Source organism: Aquarana catesbeiana, linkage group LG01 (genome assembly GCF_042186555.1).
Source record: "Aquarana catesbeiana isolate 2022-GZ linkage group LG01, ASM4218655v1, whole genome shotgun sequence".
Classification (NCBI taxonomy): Eukaryota; Metazoa; Chordata; class Amphibia; order Anura; family Ranidae; genus Aquarana; species Aquarana catesbeiana.
The window spans coordinates 965,012,940-965,029,329 of record NC_133324.1 but is presented as its reverse complement, the minus strand read 5'-3'; the positions used below and the strand labels follow the sequence as shown (position 1 = coordinate 965,029,329).

Sequence of the window (16,390 nt, the reverse complement as noted above, 5' to 3'; positions counted from 1 at the left end):
GTCTACATGCAGGCGCACCGAGCATGCCGATATGCCGTTAGTGGCGGCTCCCGTGCGCATGCGCGGGAGTGACGTCATCGCGGCTCCGGCCAGTCACAGCGCCGGAGCCACGATACCCGGAAGGAAGATGGACGCTCCGTAGCAGAGGGGACAGCGGTGACATCGCAGGCTCCTGTGTCAGGTAAGTGACACATAATGGGCTACTATGCAATGCATAGTTGCCCATTATGCTTTACCTTTGCAGGGAAACAAAGAGGAAGTAAAACCCATCAGGGTTTACTTCCCCTTTAACTACTTGCCGACTGCCCGCCGTCGTTGTACGTCCGCTGTTTGAAGGGGCGTACCGTTGTTATGGCAGCCACAACCCCGGCATCCTCTTCAACAGTGGGCGGTCGGCTTTAAGATAAAAGTGGTCTCAGTGGCGGATTCGCCACAAGATCACTTTTATAGGGGGGGCCCCCCTCCCACCGCGATCCGGTCGTCTCCGCCGCTTACCGGAGCCGTTGCTAGTGGCGGAGACGATCGGGTCCTCTCCCTTCTCAGGTTGGATACCGAGTGAGGGAAAGATGGGCCCCCCCCCCCCCCGCTCGGCTCCACACCATTGGATGGAGGAAGCAGGTATTACCCCGGCATCCTCTTCAACGGTGGGCGGTCGGCTTTAATATAAAAGTGGTCTCAGTGGCAGATTCGCTGCAAGTTCACTTTTATTGGGACCTCCCACCGCGATCCAGTCGTCTCCGCCGCTTACCGGAGCCGTTGGTAGCGGCAGAGACGATTGGGTCCTCTCCCCTCTCAGGCTGGATACCGAGTGAGGGAAAGATGGGCCCCCCCCCGCTCGGCTCCACACCATTGGATGGAGGAAGCGACGTCAAACGTCACTTCCGCCCAATTGTCTTAAAGGGGAAGAAAATTGTTTTTGGACATTTGAGCGGACTTTACCGGTACCAGAAAGGAACACTAATTTTACAAAAATAAATTTAATGTTACAAAATTGATAAAAATATATGCGGAATAAAAACAGGAGAAAATAGAGCTCTCATTGGTATAACCGCAGATGTATATGAAAAATGTAGATTCCCTGTTAGGTCCTGAAGAAGCGATAGTGAAACGTTGACCTTTTTTGTAACAGGGAATCTACATTTTTCATATACATCTGCGGTTATACCAATGAGAGCTCTATTTTCTCTTGTTTTTATTCCGCATATATTTTTATCAATTTTGTAACATTAAATAAATAATTATTTTTTGTAAAATTATATAGTGTTCCTTTCTGGTACCGGTAAAGTCCGCTCAAATGTCCAAAAACAATTTTCAAGCAGTTTTCATTGGATGTGGTACCACCTTAGCTATTTCTTAATAAACATATCTTAAAGGGGAAAAAAAAAATTTGTAAAAAAAAAAAAAAAAAAAAAAAAGGTATTCTTTTTTTTTTTTTTTTTTTTTTATTGCATTTTAGATTTTAGTGTAAATGTGAGATCTGAGGTCTTTTTGACCCAAAATCTTACATTAAAGAGGTCCTGTCATGCTTTTTTCTATTCCAAGGGATGTTTACATTCCTTGTAATAGAAATAAAAGTAACGCAAAATTTTTATTTTTTTAAAAAGACAGTGTAAAAAATAAAAATTGAAAAAAATAAATGAATGGAAATGGTGTTCCAAACACACATGTGATGTATCGCTGTGATCGTTAGAGCGAGAGCAATAATTCTAGCCCTAGACCTCCTCTGTAAGCCCCGTTTCACACATGTTCGGTGCGAATTGAAGCTCAGGTTTCACTGGGGAGATAAAAATCTCCTGTTCAAAGGAATTATTGCGTTTTAGCTCAGGATCAGTGAGCAGGGAGAAGGGGAGGGAAGGGGGGGGGAGGTGTAGTGAGGAGAAGTAGAAAAGCCATGTTCAGAACGCAATGCATCTGCGGAGCAGATGCGTTCCCATAGAAGATAAGGGGCTCGTAATTCGCGCCGCAATGCCCAGAAAACGCACACGTTTTTTGTGCAATACGCAGTGCGAATGCAACGCACATATGTGAACCAGATGCATTCATATGAATGTATTTTAAAATGTTCTGCGAATTAGATGCGGTGTAAGCCGCATCTAATTCGCATAGGTGTGAACCCGGGCTAACTCAAAACTGGTAACCTGTAGACATTTTTAAACGTCGCCTATGGCGATTTTTAAGGGTCAAAGTTTGTCGCCATTCCACGAGCGGGCGCAATTTTGAAGTGTGACATGTTGGGTGTCAATTTGGGTATACAAAAACAACTGGGCTAACTTTGCTATTGTCTTTTTTTTTTTAATTAAAAAAAAAATTATTTTTCTCCACAAAAGAATTTCGATTGCGCGATCGATGCGCAATTACGGTGTGACAAAAAGTACTGCAGCAACGCCATTTTATTTAAGGTGTGCAGTGTAATGCTGTCTCCCAGGAGCACGCTGGATTATTTGTATCCCGAATATACAGCGATGGGCTTGTGGATTGTATGGAGCCATCAGCAATGATGATATTAGACCCAGGATTTAATTGGTACATCCGGTGTTGGTCCTCTTCCTCCTTATGGCCGCTCCCATAATCAGGAACACTGTTTACATGCCCCTGCCGAGATATCTAGCTATATCTAATATACTTTCTAACTTCTGATTGAACTTTCTTACCCTACCGTGACTTGCATGATTATGCATTTCAATACAAGATAGAGACATATTTCCTTCTATTTCCTCCTGAGGAAGCCTAACGGTGAAACGTGTAGACATACAAGGGCTCACTGCACAATAATCATAGATGCATGTATGTTACAACTGCCATTCTTACTTTTTAGATATTTCCAATTTTCAATAAATTTATATTTTTTATACTGCTATATTTTCTCCACTGTTTCTTAGCCTTAAAAGTCCGCCTCCCTGGTAATACGCAGTATTACCTTATTCTGTATCCTGACGCCATTTAATTCTCTAGGGTATTAAAACAAATATATATATGTATAATGTTTGGGGGTTCTAAGTAAAAATTTCTAGTAAAACAAACCCCAAAAAAATGATTTTACCTTGAAAAAAAAAACAAAAGAAAAAAAAAAAAAAAGTGTCAAAATGAGGCTCGGTCCTGACATAGAAATTTATAGATAGGCAACTCCTATCCTCATATTGATTAGTGGTTCCAAATTAATAATAACTACTGCAGTAGGGAACAGACACAAAAGATACGCTCAGCATCTTTCCAAATTACTGTTCTGCTTTATTATGACGCAATTGAAGGTTTTTATACACATGATTACGTAGATATCACATTAATATTACAATTGTACATTCATGGTAACAAGGGGCGTAACATAGGCAGGCTAATTCTAATCAGGACTCGAAAGAATATAAGCATGTAATGAAAACATTATTAGTGCTATCTATCTATCTATAAAATGAAATCATTATACCGTATATACTCGAGTATAAGTCGTTCCGAGTATAAGTCGAAGCCCTAATTTACTACAAAAAAAATGGGAAAAACTTATTGACCCGAGTATAAGACGAGGGTGAGAAATGCACAGCTACTGTAATTGGAAAAGAGGGTCAACAATGCCCATTTGCAGCATCACTGTGCCCATTTGCATGCCTCACTGTGCCCATTTGCAGCCATAGGTCCCCTGAACTTCAAACTCGGTAGTTAAGGGTTCCTAGATGCCCCCTAGCTGCAGCCAAAATTTGGGGTCTCTGAACCCAAAGGGTCCCGAAATGACATTGCTGCAGATGGACACAGTTGACCGAATATGGGGCCCCGTATCTCGGGGCCACTTAGTGCTAGGAACCCCAAATTTGGTGTGCAAACCCAGTGGAACCAAAAAATTTCCAAAGCTGGGGTTTCTAGCACCAAGTGGCCCCGAGATACAGGGCCCCAAAAATCAGTTCAGAAAATGTCAAGCACTTTTCTGCAGCAGAGAATGACATTTTCTGAACCGGTTTTGGGGCCCCGTATCTCAGGGCCACTTGGTGCTAGGAATCCCAGCTTTGGATATGTTATGGTACCAGTTCCACTGGGTTTGTAGTATACCGTATATACTCGAGTATAAGTCGAATTTTTCAGCACATTTTTTTGTGCTGAAAGTGCCCCCCTCGACTTATACTTGAGTCAAGCACTTTTCTGCAGCAAAATATTTCATTTTCTGAACCGATTTTGGGGCCCCGTATCTCAGGGCCACTTGGTGCTAGGAACCCCGAATTTGGTGTGCAAACCCAGTGGAACTGGTTTCACAACATATCCAAAGATGAAGTTCCTAGCACTAAGTGGCCCCGAGATAGGGGGCCCCAAAATCGGTTCGGAAAATGCGTGTACTTGTCTCAATCCAGAGCACCGAGGTTTACAGCCACTTTAAAGTAGAACTGAGGGGTTATATAGAGAAGAGGGTGAGCAGGCCGGGTATTATCACAGAAGAGACACGCAATGACTATTCTATGATAAAATCCACCTACCGGCTTGCTCCCAGTCTTCTGTGACATGTAATATGAGCTGCGCATGCGCGTCTCAGCTAACACCACCATCACAGGTCCCTGTGTGCCGGGATGAGAAACCCCGGTATATGCGGCAGAGAGTTACATCATCCCAGGACAGACAACGGGGAGGACAGAAGATCGGCACCCCGGGGGAGAAGATGGTGGAGGAGGGGAGGGATCCTGAATTTTAGAAAAAAGATGCAAGTTAATTTCTACTTTAATTATACAAAAATCATCCTCTATAAAATTAGCCACATCCCGACTGGCTCACATACGTATACAGAGGCAGGTTGGCTCTCGTGCGCGAATCACCGTATATGTACGGCGGCTCCTTTAAGAGCCATAGCTTGCGAGCGCTGCAAGACGGGGGGGACCCGAGGTGCGTGGCCGGCGGACGTAATCGCCGCCGGCCACCCGCTTTCACGAGAGCCAGAACGGGAATTTGTGTGTGTAAACACATAAATCCCTGTTCTGTCAGAGGAGAGGAGACAGATCATTTGCTCCTACTAAGTAGGAACAACGATGGGGGCGTGGCTAAGATGGAGACCTGAGAGGACGTGTTTGTCAGGAGCTCCGTATCTGAGAGGCTGAAATATCCGTTTTTAACATAGGAATCTCGCTTTCCATCCTGACTGTGAGGCACAGGCTGACCCTGGGTATGAGAAAAGGCAATTCAGGTTCGAATCGCAAGCGGGATACTACCTATAATTCCCCGCCGCTGTACCGGGCTGCACGTGCTCTCGCCAAGAGCAACATGGCGTCTCAAACAGACCAGGCAGACCCGTCCGCCCTGGGAACTGAGCAGTTTAGTGCTCTAATGCAAGCTATTACGGGCTGCCAGACAACGTTAACGGCGAAAATTGAACAGATACAGATGGAGATGGGCCTGGTGAGGAGAGACATGGACAAGTTCCGAGACAGGCTCTCTGAGTCCGAGAGAAGGATCGGGGACACAGAGGACATACTCCGGGAGCATGGTGCCTCCCTCCGCACTTTACAACTAAAAATGAAAGCTGTGGAGACACGTGCGGAGGATCAGGAGAACAGGAACCGGAGGAACAACCTCCGTATGGTGGGCCTTCCTGAGAGCGCCGAGGGCCGTGACCCAGCTGCATACACGGAGAAGCTCCTGCGTGAACTGCTGCCACAAGCCCCTTTCTCCCCCTACTTTGCGGTGGAGAGGGCGCATAGGATGCCATCCGTGAGGGGTCCACCGGGAGCTCCCCCCCGGACCTTTATTTTCAGGTTACTGAACTTCAGAGACCGAGATCTGGTGCTCCGTGAGGCACGTAAATTGGAGGAGCTGCGATATGAAAACGTTAAAATCATGATGTTCCCGGACTATTCTATGGAAACGCAGAGGCAGAGGGGCGCACGTTCGACCAGGTCAAAGCCCAGCTGAGAGTTAAGGGACTGAAATACATTATGCTTTTCCCGGCCAAGCTGAAGGTGGTGGATGGTGAGTCGTCTAAGTTCTTTACATCTGTCCCCCCTTGGTCTTGGCACGCACCAATCAAAGGGATATAGCATCAAGCCGGTCCATCCATCAGCATCATCTTTCCAGATTGCTCTGAACCACTCACCACCTAAGCCTACCTGACCTAATTCAGCGTATGCCTTTTGGGTCCATCCCATCCGGTAAGCCTCTCCATCTTCAGGTGGTGCTGTGTTTATTTTATTTTTCAACATAGATGTCTTCTTGAAGTATCCATTTTCTTGAAGGACTTCTCATACAATATACATAAATGCACTTTTTGGTTCCTTTTTGGGAGTATTAACCCAATACGTCTTTACACATTGGACATTTCATCCTCTAGCGCTACACCTGTTTTGTTGTTAAGTTCTTTACATCCCCTGAAGAGGCAACCCGCTGGCTGGAGTCCCTCCCGGGGGCTCGCTAATCCCGTTCTCTGCCCTACATCCCCCTTCACTTTGAGTCCCCGGTCACAACTTGTTTTGCCCATACATTAGCCACCGGTCTTAATGTTCTTCTGAGGCCGTAACCCTTCCCCGTTGGGTGAGACTCTGCAGCGCAAGGAGTGCTTTCCCCCCCTCCCCTCCTCCCCCCCTCCCGGGGCTCGGTGGAGGGAGCGTGCTGTCACGACACATGCAGAGAGGCAAGGAGACATTGTGGTGTGCAGGTACGATGCACTTTCCCCCGTGTCCTGAACGGTTTCCCAGATACTCACTGGAGCGGGAGTGGGAGGGCAGCCATGGCCGGATCTGCTGTGCGCCTCCTGTGCCCTGTCGCCCCTGTAAACTGGAGCCGAAGATCCTCCTGTGTCTCCCAGAGGGACTTTCTTTCAAAAGCTCCTCTCCCTATGATGTTCGGCCGCGGGGTTGATGGATTGATTTCGGACCTTTGATTCTACAGCTGCGAAACCCACATGTAACTATACCTGCTTTTATGATCAAGAGTTGGGACTTATGGCTATGTCGGGATTGACTGTCACTTATTGTGGTTCTCCAGGGGACTTGGAGTGGGGGTGTACATTGATAAAAAGAGGGAAGAACTCATCTTCTATTTATATTTTGAGTTTCAGTTACCTTTGCAAAACTTACTCTGTCATCACAGGGTTAACTAGTAACTAAGTATGTGCCCTTAGCTTGTTCTAAGTGTTAAATAATAAGTGTTTTAGATAGATTTGTTCCTATCTAGGTGAATTACTATTCTACTGAGATATGTTCCTATATACATGGTTTAGTATCACAGGCTGCCTCCAGACATAACGATTGGCGGAGCGTCCTGCTTCCGCTTTTTGGGAAGAAGTCCTGGGTGTGTTCCTTCTTGCGCACTTCCCCCACAGGATTCTTTCCTACACTATAGTTCTATAAGTGTTTGTTGGGATAGGTTCGGGTACACAGGCACCCTGAGATATGTTTATCAGGGTGTGGGGTGGGGTGGGTGGGGCTTTATGTTTTTGGTTTAGTTTTACAAATTTTTCTTTTTCTTTTCCTTTTTTATGTTTTTGTTTAGTTTGCTCATACTTGATCGGACAGAGTGTAATATTGTTAAGTAAGCATAACCTGTGGTGCTCCATGACACTATCCTGGCTACTAGGGGTCGGCAGGCCCTCCATGATTCTAGGCTCGCGGGGCATGTCAGTCTCTTCGGGTCCTGGCTACACAGATCTCCGGTTACTTATTCCCCCCCCCCCTTTTTTTTCTCTATAGTATGGCTCCATTGAAAATTTTATCGTGGAATGTCAGGGGTCTCAACAATAAAATTAAACGCTCCCTGGTCTTTGAATACATAAAAAAATACAATCCCCAAATCTGCATATTTCAAGAAACCCATTTAGTGGGAAGCAAAATTATGAGTCTTAAGCGCCCCTGGGTACGGCATCACTACCATGCCTCCCACTCGAGCTACTCTCGTGGGGTTAGCATCTTGATACACAAAGCCCTGGGTTGTGAGATCCTTGGGGTAAAACTGGACCCGGAGGGACGATATGTGCTGCTCCATGTGCTGGTTGACATGATTGAACTTGTGATTGCGGGGGTATACTTGCCACCCCCAGCTAATATGTCCCTCCTCCACTCTATTGCTTCGCAATTGGCACAATTTCCCACAGATAATATAATCCTAGTAGGTGATTTTAATATCCCACCCGACCCCTCTTTGGATAAGTCTTCATCAGACTCTCAAACAGAGTCTGCCCTCTCTAGATGGGCGCAGGTGTTCGGGTTGATGGATGTCTGGCGCTGGAAGCACCCCTCAGACCGCATGTATTCCTGCCACTCCTCATCATATAACTCGCTATCCCGTATCGACCTCCTGTACGCAAGCGTCAGTATGCTCCCCAAAATACAGGATATCACCATGCTCCCGCGCGGTGTATCAGACCACTCACCCTTACTTTGCTGCATTCAAACTACAACACCCGCAGCAGATAGAATTTGGCGCCTATCAAAATTCTGGATAACACACCCCACTATTGAGTCTGAAATAAACGGTCTAATAAAACAATTCTGGTCTCTTAATGCAGGCACCACCTCACCGGGGAACGAGTGGGAGGCATTCAAGGCCTATATTAGAGGTTGCTATATCTCCTCAATTGCCTCTGAACGCAAAAACGATCTGATCACACTGGAACAGGCAGAGGCAAAAGCCCAGGCCCTTGAGGCTCGATATGTTCAGACCGCTAATCCCATCACAGGCCAGGACATGAAGGTGGCATATAGGGAGGTACTGTTACTCAGGGTGGCCAAGGTAAACAAACGCCAACTAGTCCAAACCCAAAAAATTTTTGAACAGGGGGACAAAACGGGAAGACTGCTGGCCTGGATTTCTAAGGAGCAGTCCTCAGTTTCCGCTATAGCGCGACTTAGGAAGGAGGACGGGACTTTGGTGGCTGCCCCGGGGGAAATCAATGCCAGTTTTGTGAATTACTACTCTGAGCTGTACTCCTCCAGGGTGAGCTACACTATGGAAGAACTATCTGAGTTCCTAAATAGAGTGTCGTTCCCGGCCCTTTCCTCTTCAGCGCGAGAAAGTTTGGAGGCACCGATCACCCTGGAGGAGGTACAGAGTGCACTAGCCTCAATGCAGACAGGTAAAACCCCAGGGTTGGATGGATTCCCATCAGAATTTTATAAACAAAATATAGAGACAGTGGCACCCAGGCTACACCACATGATCACCAAAACATTGCAGGAGGGGGCCCTTCCCTCCTCCATGGCCCAAGCGATTATAATAGTGATTCCCAAGGCGGGTAAAGACCCTCAGCTCTGCTCCTCCTATCGACCAATATCCCTCCTTAACTCAGACGCTAAAATACTAACAAAAATCCTTGCCAGACGCCTAAATGAGGTGATTCTCACCTTGGTCCATGGAGGACCAGTCGGGCTTTATGCCTGACAAAGGTACGGACATCAATCTCCGTAGACTGTACTCGGTCTTGGCCTCGGGGGTTGGAGACGGCTGCCCTGCGGTAGTGGCCTCCCTTGATGCAGAGAAAGCTTTCGACTCGGTCGAGTGGCTGTATCTGTGGGAGGTCCTCCGTAGGTTCGGATTTGGTCCAGTGTTTGTCTCCTGGGTCAGGGCCGTGTATGGGGATCCGACGGCAAGGGTCCGTACGGGTACTGTCCTGTCTGCACCCTTTTCTCTGAGTAGGGGTACAAGACAGGGGTGCCCCCTGTCCCCGGGGCTTTTTGCACTTGCTATAGAACCCATGGCAATCCTCCTTCGCTCCGACCCTGGGATACAGGGTATTCCTATAGGCTCCCTCCATGAAAAAATATCACTATATGCCGACGACACTCTTTTATATCTCAAGGATGATGGCATCTCCCTGCGGACTGCGCTCTCGGTGATCAACGAATTTGGGAGGTATTCAGGGGTCCGCATAAATTGGGGTAAATCTATACTATTCCCAACTCCATTCTGGCACCGATCCCCCCCACCCCCCAGACGAACAGCTTCAAAGGGTCTCTCAGTTTAGATACTTGGGGGTGGAGATACACAGGGACCTAAAGCAGTTTATTCCTCTGAATTTGACCCCGGTGGTGTCCCAACTATCCCATAGATGTGCAGTTTGGAAGAACCTCCCGCTCACACCTGTGGGTACGGTGAATTTGGTTAAGATGACCGTCCTGCCCAGGTTCACTTACCTTTTTAGGCATACTCCTACACCCATTCCAGTCTCTTTCTTTAACAAACTAGATAGCATAATTACTTCCTTTGTATGGAAGGGAGCAATGCCAAGATAGCTAAATCAACGTTGCAATTACCAGTCACCTTGGGGGGTTTGGCCCTACCGTGTTTCGTAAAATACTATTGGGCAGCAGTCCTGGTCACTGTTCAGTGGTGGTTGTCCAGACCACCGATGAACCCCGCGTCTAAATTGGAGGCGGCACTGCTGGGCTCGCATGAGGAGCTCAATGTCCTAATACACAAAGGACCTAAATCTAACCCCCGGGTGACTACGCCCATGAGGACGACAATTAAAGTGTGGGATACTGTGGCCTCAAAGATGGGGAAACCGAATATGTGGTCCCTCCTGACCCCACTGTGGGGTAACCCCCGCTTGTCCCACTTTGCTTCTGTGCCGGACCCGAGCGTGTGGGTCAGGTATGGAATCACAAATCTGAGTGACATTGTTTCCGAAAGGCAGCTACTTACTTTTGATGACCTAAAACACAGTAGGGATCTACCGAACCACATGTTCTTCCGGTACCTGCAGTTACGCCACGCATTCCGGTCCCAATTCCCTATGGGGATGGATCTACAGCTATCTGATATAGAAAACATGTTGCAATATCTAGACGGGGGCACACTCTCTAAAATTTATAATAAGCTGGTAGTCCTGGATACCTCTAAAGTCTCACGACTGTACACAACATGGCACAATGATATCCCTGAATTGACGGACGAGGACTGGGAGGAGGGGATTCAGCAATATTTACCCCTAATGATCTCAGCTAGATACAGATATACCCAGTTAAAATTTCTCCATCGGGCCTACTATTCCCCTGCACGCCTAGCAAGAATATACCCGGGTAGATCGGTAATATGTCCTAGATGTGGTACAGATGGTGCAGACTTCATTCATGTGATTTGGTCCTGTCCTGTGGTGGAGGGATATTGGAGGGAAGTCCTGTCTGAGATTAATTCTATAGGTGAGCTCAAGGTCCCATTTAGCCCCATCCCGCTTCTCTTAGGTATTTGCGACTTCCTTGAAGCCCCCCAGAGGAAGAAACTATTTGTGTTTTATACATCCTTCTACGCGAGGAAAGCTATTCTTTTACAATGGAATCAGGCACAACCCCCCACTAAACAGATCTGGTTGTCCCTGGTAAACACTGCTCTGCCCCTCTACAAATTAACGTATCTAGGAAGAAATTGCCCACGCAAATTCGATAAGATTTGGGCCTGTTGGGTTGAGGCGAAACATCTGTCCCTAGAATAACAACGACCAGCTTTTCCATCACCACTCCATCTCTTCCTCAGCACTACTCCCTTGTGCGATCACTTTAAAACCCCAATTTAAATATAGTAATCAAGTGATACGCTGGACTTGGAGAGACCCGCCCTCTCCCCCAGCCCCCCCCCCCGCCCATCTCCCTCTCCCCACCCCCATTTCCACTCCCTACTCTTATTTACCCTTTACTCCTTCCCTGGGCCCCCCCCCTTCCCTCTCCCTCGCTCTCGAGCTCTTAGATGCCACTTGAGTAATACGGTAAATGTCAAGCTGTCAATTACTGTTGCAATAATAGCTATACTTGCTATAACGATGTGTTTGCACAACAGATTGTTCCACTGTTTAGCGAATATGCTAACTGATACTGTAATGTGATTTATACTCTGTCTGTCTGAAAACTTGAATAAACTTTATGTTAAAAAAAAAAAGTAGGAACAATGATCTGTCTCCTCCCCTAGTCAGTCCAATCCCCTCACAATTAGAACACACACTGAGGGAACACAGTTAACCCCTTGATTGCCCCCCTAGTGTTAACCCCTTCCCTGCCAGTGACATTTACACAGTAATAGGTGCATTTTTATAGCTTTGATCGCTGTGTAGATATCACCGGTCCCAAAAAAAAAAGTGTCAAAAGTGTCGGATCTGTCTGCCGCAATGTCGCATTCCCACTAAAAATCGCAGATCACCACCATTACCCGTAAAAAAAAAAAAAAAAAAAAAAATGCCATAAATCTATCCCCTATTTTGTAGACGCTATAACTTTTGCACAAACCAATCAATATATGCTTATATTACGCGATTATAATATCACAATTTTTTTTTTTACCAAAAATATGTAGAATAAATATCGGCCTAAACTGATGAAGAAATTAGTTTTTTTTACATTTTTTTGGGGGATATTTATTATAGCAAATAGTAAAAAATATTGTGTTCTTTTCAAAATTGTCACTTTTTTTGTTTATAGCGCAAAAAAAAAAAAAAAAAAAACTGCAGAGGTGATCAAATACCACCAAAAGAAAGCTCTATTTGTGGGGAAAAAAGGACGCAAATTTACTTTGTGTACAGCGCCGCACGCCCGCGCATTTGTCAGTTAAAGCGATGCAGAGCCGTATCGCTAAAAACGGCCTGGTCATTAAGGGGGTAAAACCTTCCGGGTCTGAAGTGGTTAACTTGCCCATACATGGATTACATTTTATCAATACAGTTATACATTTTTTTATTAAATAAACAGTTCATTTCATGGGTGTCCCTGGTGTCACACACCCTCCTGACGTCCTTTCATTCAAAAATGTAAGAAGGTGGTCCTTATATAGTCAAGCAGCCCCGGCATCCAATCAGATTGAGTGAGTGAAGCCTAAAAGACCACTGCGCAAATACAGTGTGACATAAAATATTGCTACAACCGCCATTTTATTCTCTAGGATCTATGCTAAAAATATATATTTATATATAAAATGTTTTGGGGTTCCAAGTAATTTTCTATAAAAAAAAAAAAATACTGATTTTAATATCAGAAAAAGGGTTTAGTCTTTAAGTGGTTAAACTGACTTCATTTACAGACCGAAGTTCATTCCTTTGATGCAAGAACTAAATGTTTGCAGTGAATCCATAACAAATACAAGCCGGCAACTTGACAGCTTCTCCATAGAATTTTTTGTATTGTAGCATTATAGCAGTAACATCATCCAAAATACTGACGCGTTTCGGCCTAAGCCTTCATCAAAAGCTTTTGATGAAGGCTTAGGCCGAAACGCGTCAACATTTTGGATGATGTTACTGCTATAATGCTACAATACAAAAAATTCTATGGAGCAGCTGTCATGTTGCCGGCTTGTATTTGTTATGGATTCACTGTGAACTCAATTAGCCAGAGCACCGACCACTCTTCACACTAACTGCATCATACAGCGGTAGAGCTTGGGTAAGTTTTCCCTTGCTAAATGTTTACAATGTTTCTCTTTATTAGATGTTGAGATAAACTTGGCAGGCTGCCTGGATTTTTTTTGTCAGCTGTCAGAAGTGATCAGAGAACTTTCTGCACTTGTTACATAGAATCGGGAAATGCTGTTTTAAGATCGGGAGGGTTCTTGTTCACCGCTTCCTCCTATTGGCTGAGTATTGCACCAATCAGATTCTCCACCCTGTGATGTCACCAGTCTCTAGGCAGATTTCTCACGTTTGATTTCCCCCCAGTTATCTTTATACAACCTTTCCCTACACGTAACCCAACCTGGAGGGGCTCAGTGAAGGTGGTGGTGAAGGTGTGGAGGTGTCGGATCGGGTCACACAATTCATAAAAGGAGATCCGCCCGGCCTCATAATCCAGATCCATACTGACTCTGTTACTGGAGACATTGCCGAGTAATTGGATCTCCTTCCTGTCATGTCTCACTGAGTACCAATTATCCCCCCACCTCCCCAAACCCCAGGACTTCTTATTATATCCAATCCGTGACTGCTCTCCTCTTCTGTCTATACTGGGGTAACACATCCCGATTCTCCACATATCTGACCCCCCGACATCCACTTCCCAGTAATGTCTCCCTGAGAACCTCTGACTGCTCATCACCTGAGGATACTCAAATCTCTCTGGTGTTTCTGGGCGATTCTGATGTGATGACCAGGATGCCGTTTTCCTGTCATCTGATATATGTAGATGATTACCAGCTGTCCTCACATCCAGTAATATGTCTGTAACCTCTGACACCCCCGATGTTGGCTGTAATATATCAGATAAACCTGTGTGTAATGTGAGTGAGATCCACGCCACATCCAGATCCCCTCCATCATGGAGGAGTTTATCATGTCTCTCTCTGTCCTCATCATCTCCATCCTTAGTATAATACAAGTCACCTTTGTTTGATTCCTGTAGGACAGTCAGTGGATCCGTCATGTTACACAGCTCCTCAATGTCCACCATCTTTTTGGACAGCTCCTCCTTCTTTATTTCCAGCTGTTGGATCATATCAGACAGTGGTAGAGAGACCCGCTCTGCCTGCCCAGAGATCTCCCTCAGGACTCTCTTCTCCAGGTCTTCCAGGCGTCTCCTGAGGTCTCTGAACAGGGCAGTGACTCTCTCTGTTTCATCATCTTCTTTTCCTTGCACTTTCCTCCTGTGTTCCTGCAGACTCTGCACTCTTTTCTCCGTCTCCTCTCTCTCTGTCATCAGTTTCTGCAGAACATTTCTTAGTTTCTTCTTCTTCATCTCAGAGGCCTCATCCAGAGTCTCCACCTGGTGTCCCCGATGTTCTCCTGCCAAACTGCAGGACACACAGATACAGGTGAAGTCCTCAGTGCAGTAATACTCCAGGATCTTCTTATGGACGGAACATTTCCTGTTCTCCATAGAAGTGGTGAGGTCACATAAGACGTGTTCTGGTGACTTGCTGTGGACTCTCAGGTGATTGTCACACAGAGAAGCTTCACACATCAGACAGGATATCACAGCAGGTACAGCAGTATGAATACATTGAGTACAGAAGACCCCGGACTTCTCCTGATCTGGCGTAGAAGACAGGAAAGTCTCCACTATGTTATGCAGTGTTATGTTCCTCCGCAGTGCAGAACGATCCTGGAACTCTTCTCTGCATTCAGGACAGGAATAACTTCCAGACCCCTCCTGTGTATCCAACACACGACCAATACAGTCCCGGCAGAAGTTGTGTCCACATTTCAGGGTTACAGGATCTGTATAAATGTTCAGACAGATGGAACATTCCAGCTCCTTCCTCAGATCAGCAGAAGCCATCACTGAAAGCAGAAGAGAGAAAAGAAAGTGAAATTCTCTACGTATTAAAGATGAGCTACAGGAATTCAGCTACTTTGTAAATGGTGATACTTTACTATTATTATTATTCCACGTACTTACATAGCGCCGTCAATTTACGCAGCGCTTTACATATACTTTGTATATAGACATCAGTCCCTACCCTCAAGGAGCAACCTTTTGGACTAATCTCTGTTATTTACAACAGAGATTGTTGTTTTTTTAAACACCGAACGTACGTCAGTCACTACACTCCCAGTACTCTGACAGGAGAGAGGTTGTCTTCTCATATAGCAGGGGTGTCCAAACCTTTTTCAAAGAGGATCTGATTTGGTTAAGTGAACATGCGTGAGGGCCGACCATTTTGCCTGACATTCTTTGAACCATTAAAATTCTGTCTAAGTGTGTTTGGATACACCATATTTATCGGTGTATAACACACACCTTCACTTTAAGAGGGAAGTTTCAGGAAAAAAATTAAATTTGAAATAAATAACTGTGAAGCAAAATAAGGGTCAGTATCCATGAATGCAGACTCGCCGTTGCCACGTCGGCAGCCCCGCCGTTGCCACGTCGGCAGCCCCGCCGTTGCCATCAGTGCAGCCCGATCGATGCCCATCTGCAGCCTCTGAGGGGACAGGGAGGGGGGCGGGGCAAGCGCAACCAGGTTACATACAAGAGAATCTCCTGTTTACTCTGCAGCCTCTTTAATACAAAGACCAGCCTCCTATGATAGACAGAACAGTCATCCAATGGCATCCCAGGAGACGGGACTTCCTATTACAGAGGCCGCCACGTAAACAGGATATCTTTTGTGTCCCCGACACTCGGAGATTCATTCAGGGCCACAAAAGATATACAGTTGTGCTCATAAGTTTACATACCCTGGCAGAATTTACGATTTCGTGGCCATTTTTAAGAGAATATGAATGAGAACACAAAAACTTTTCTTTCACTCATGGTTAGTGTTTGGATGAAGCCATTTATTATCAATCAACTGTGTTTACTCTTTTTACATCATAATGTAACAGAAACTACCCAAATGACCCTGATCAAAAGTTTACATACCCTGGTGATTTTGGCCTGATAACATGTACACAAGTTGACACACAGGGTTTTGAATGGCTATTAAAGGTAACCATCCTCACCTGTGATCTGTTTGGTTGTAAATTAGTGTGTGTGTATAAAAGGTCAATTTCTGGACTCTTGACAGACCCTTGCATCTT

The 16,390-nt window shown here is 45.7% G+C and overlaps 2 protein-coding genes across 2 annotated transcripts in view; one reads left to right on the top strand and one right to left on the bottom strand.

Annotated features, from left to right (window-relative positions):
- LOC141122172 (E3 ubiquitin-protein ligase TRIM39-like) overlaps positions 1-16,390 on the top strand; it is a 154,099-nt gene that overhangs the window by 35,798 nt on the left and 101,911 nt on the right. The window lies entirely within an intron of this gene.
- LOC141128793 (E3 ubiquitin/ISG15 ligase TRIM25-like) overlaps positions 13,231-16,390 on the bottom strand; it is a 59,646-nt gene continuing 56,486 nt past the window's right edge. Inside the window, exon 3 of the mRNA XM_073616305.1 lies at positions 13,231-15,148. Coding sequence (XP_073472406.1) covers positions 13,548-15,148 — 1,601 coding nt within the window. The 3' untranslated portion in view covers positions 13,231-13,547. The remainder of the gene's footprint in view (positions 15,149-16,390) is intronic.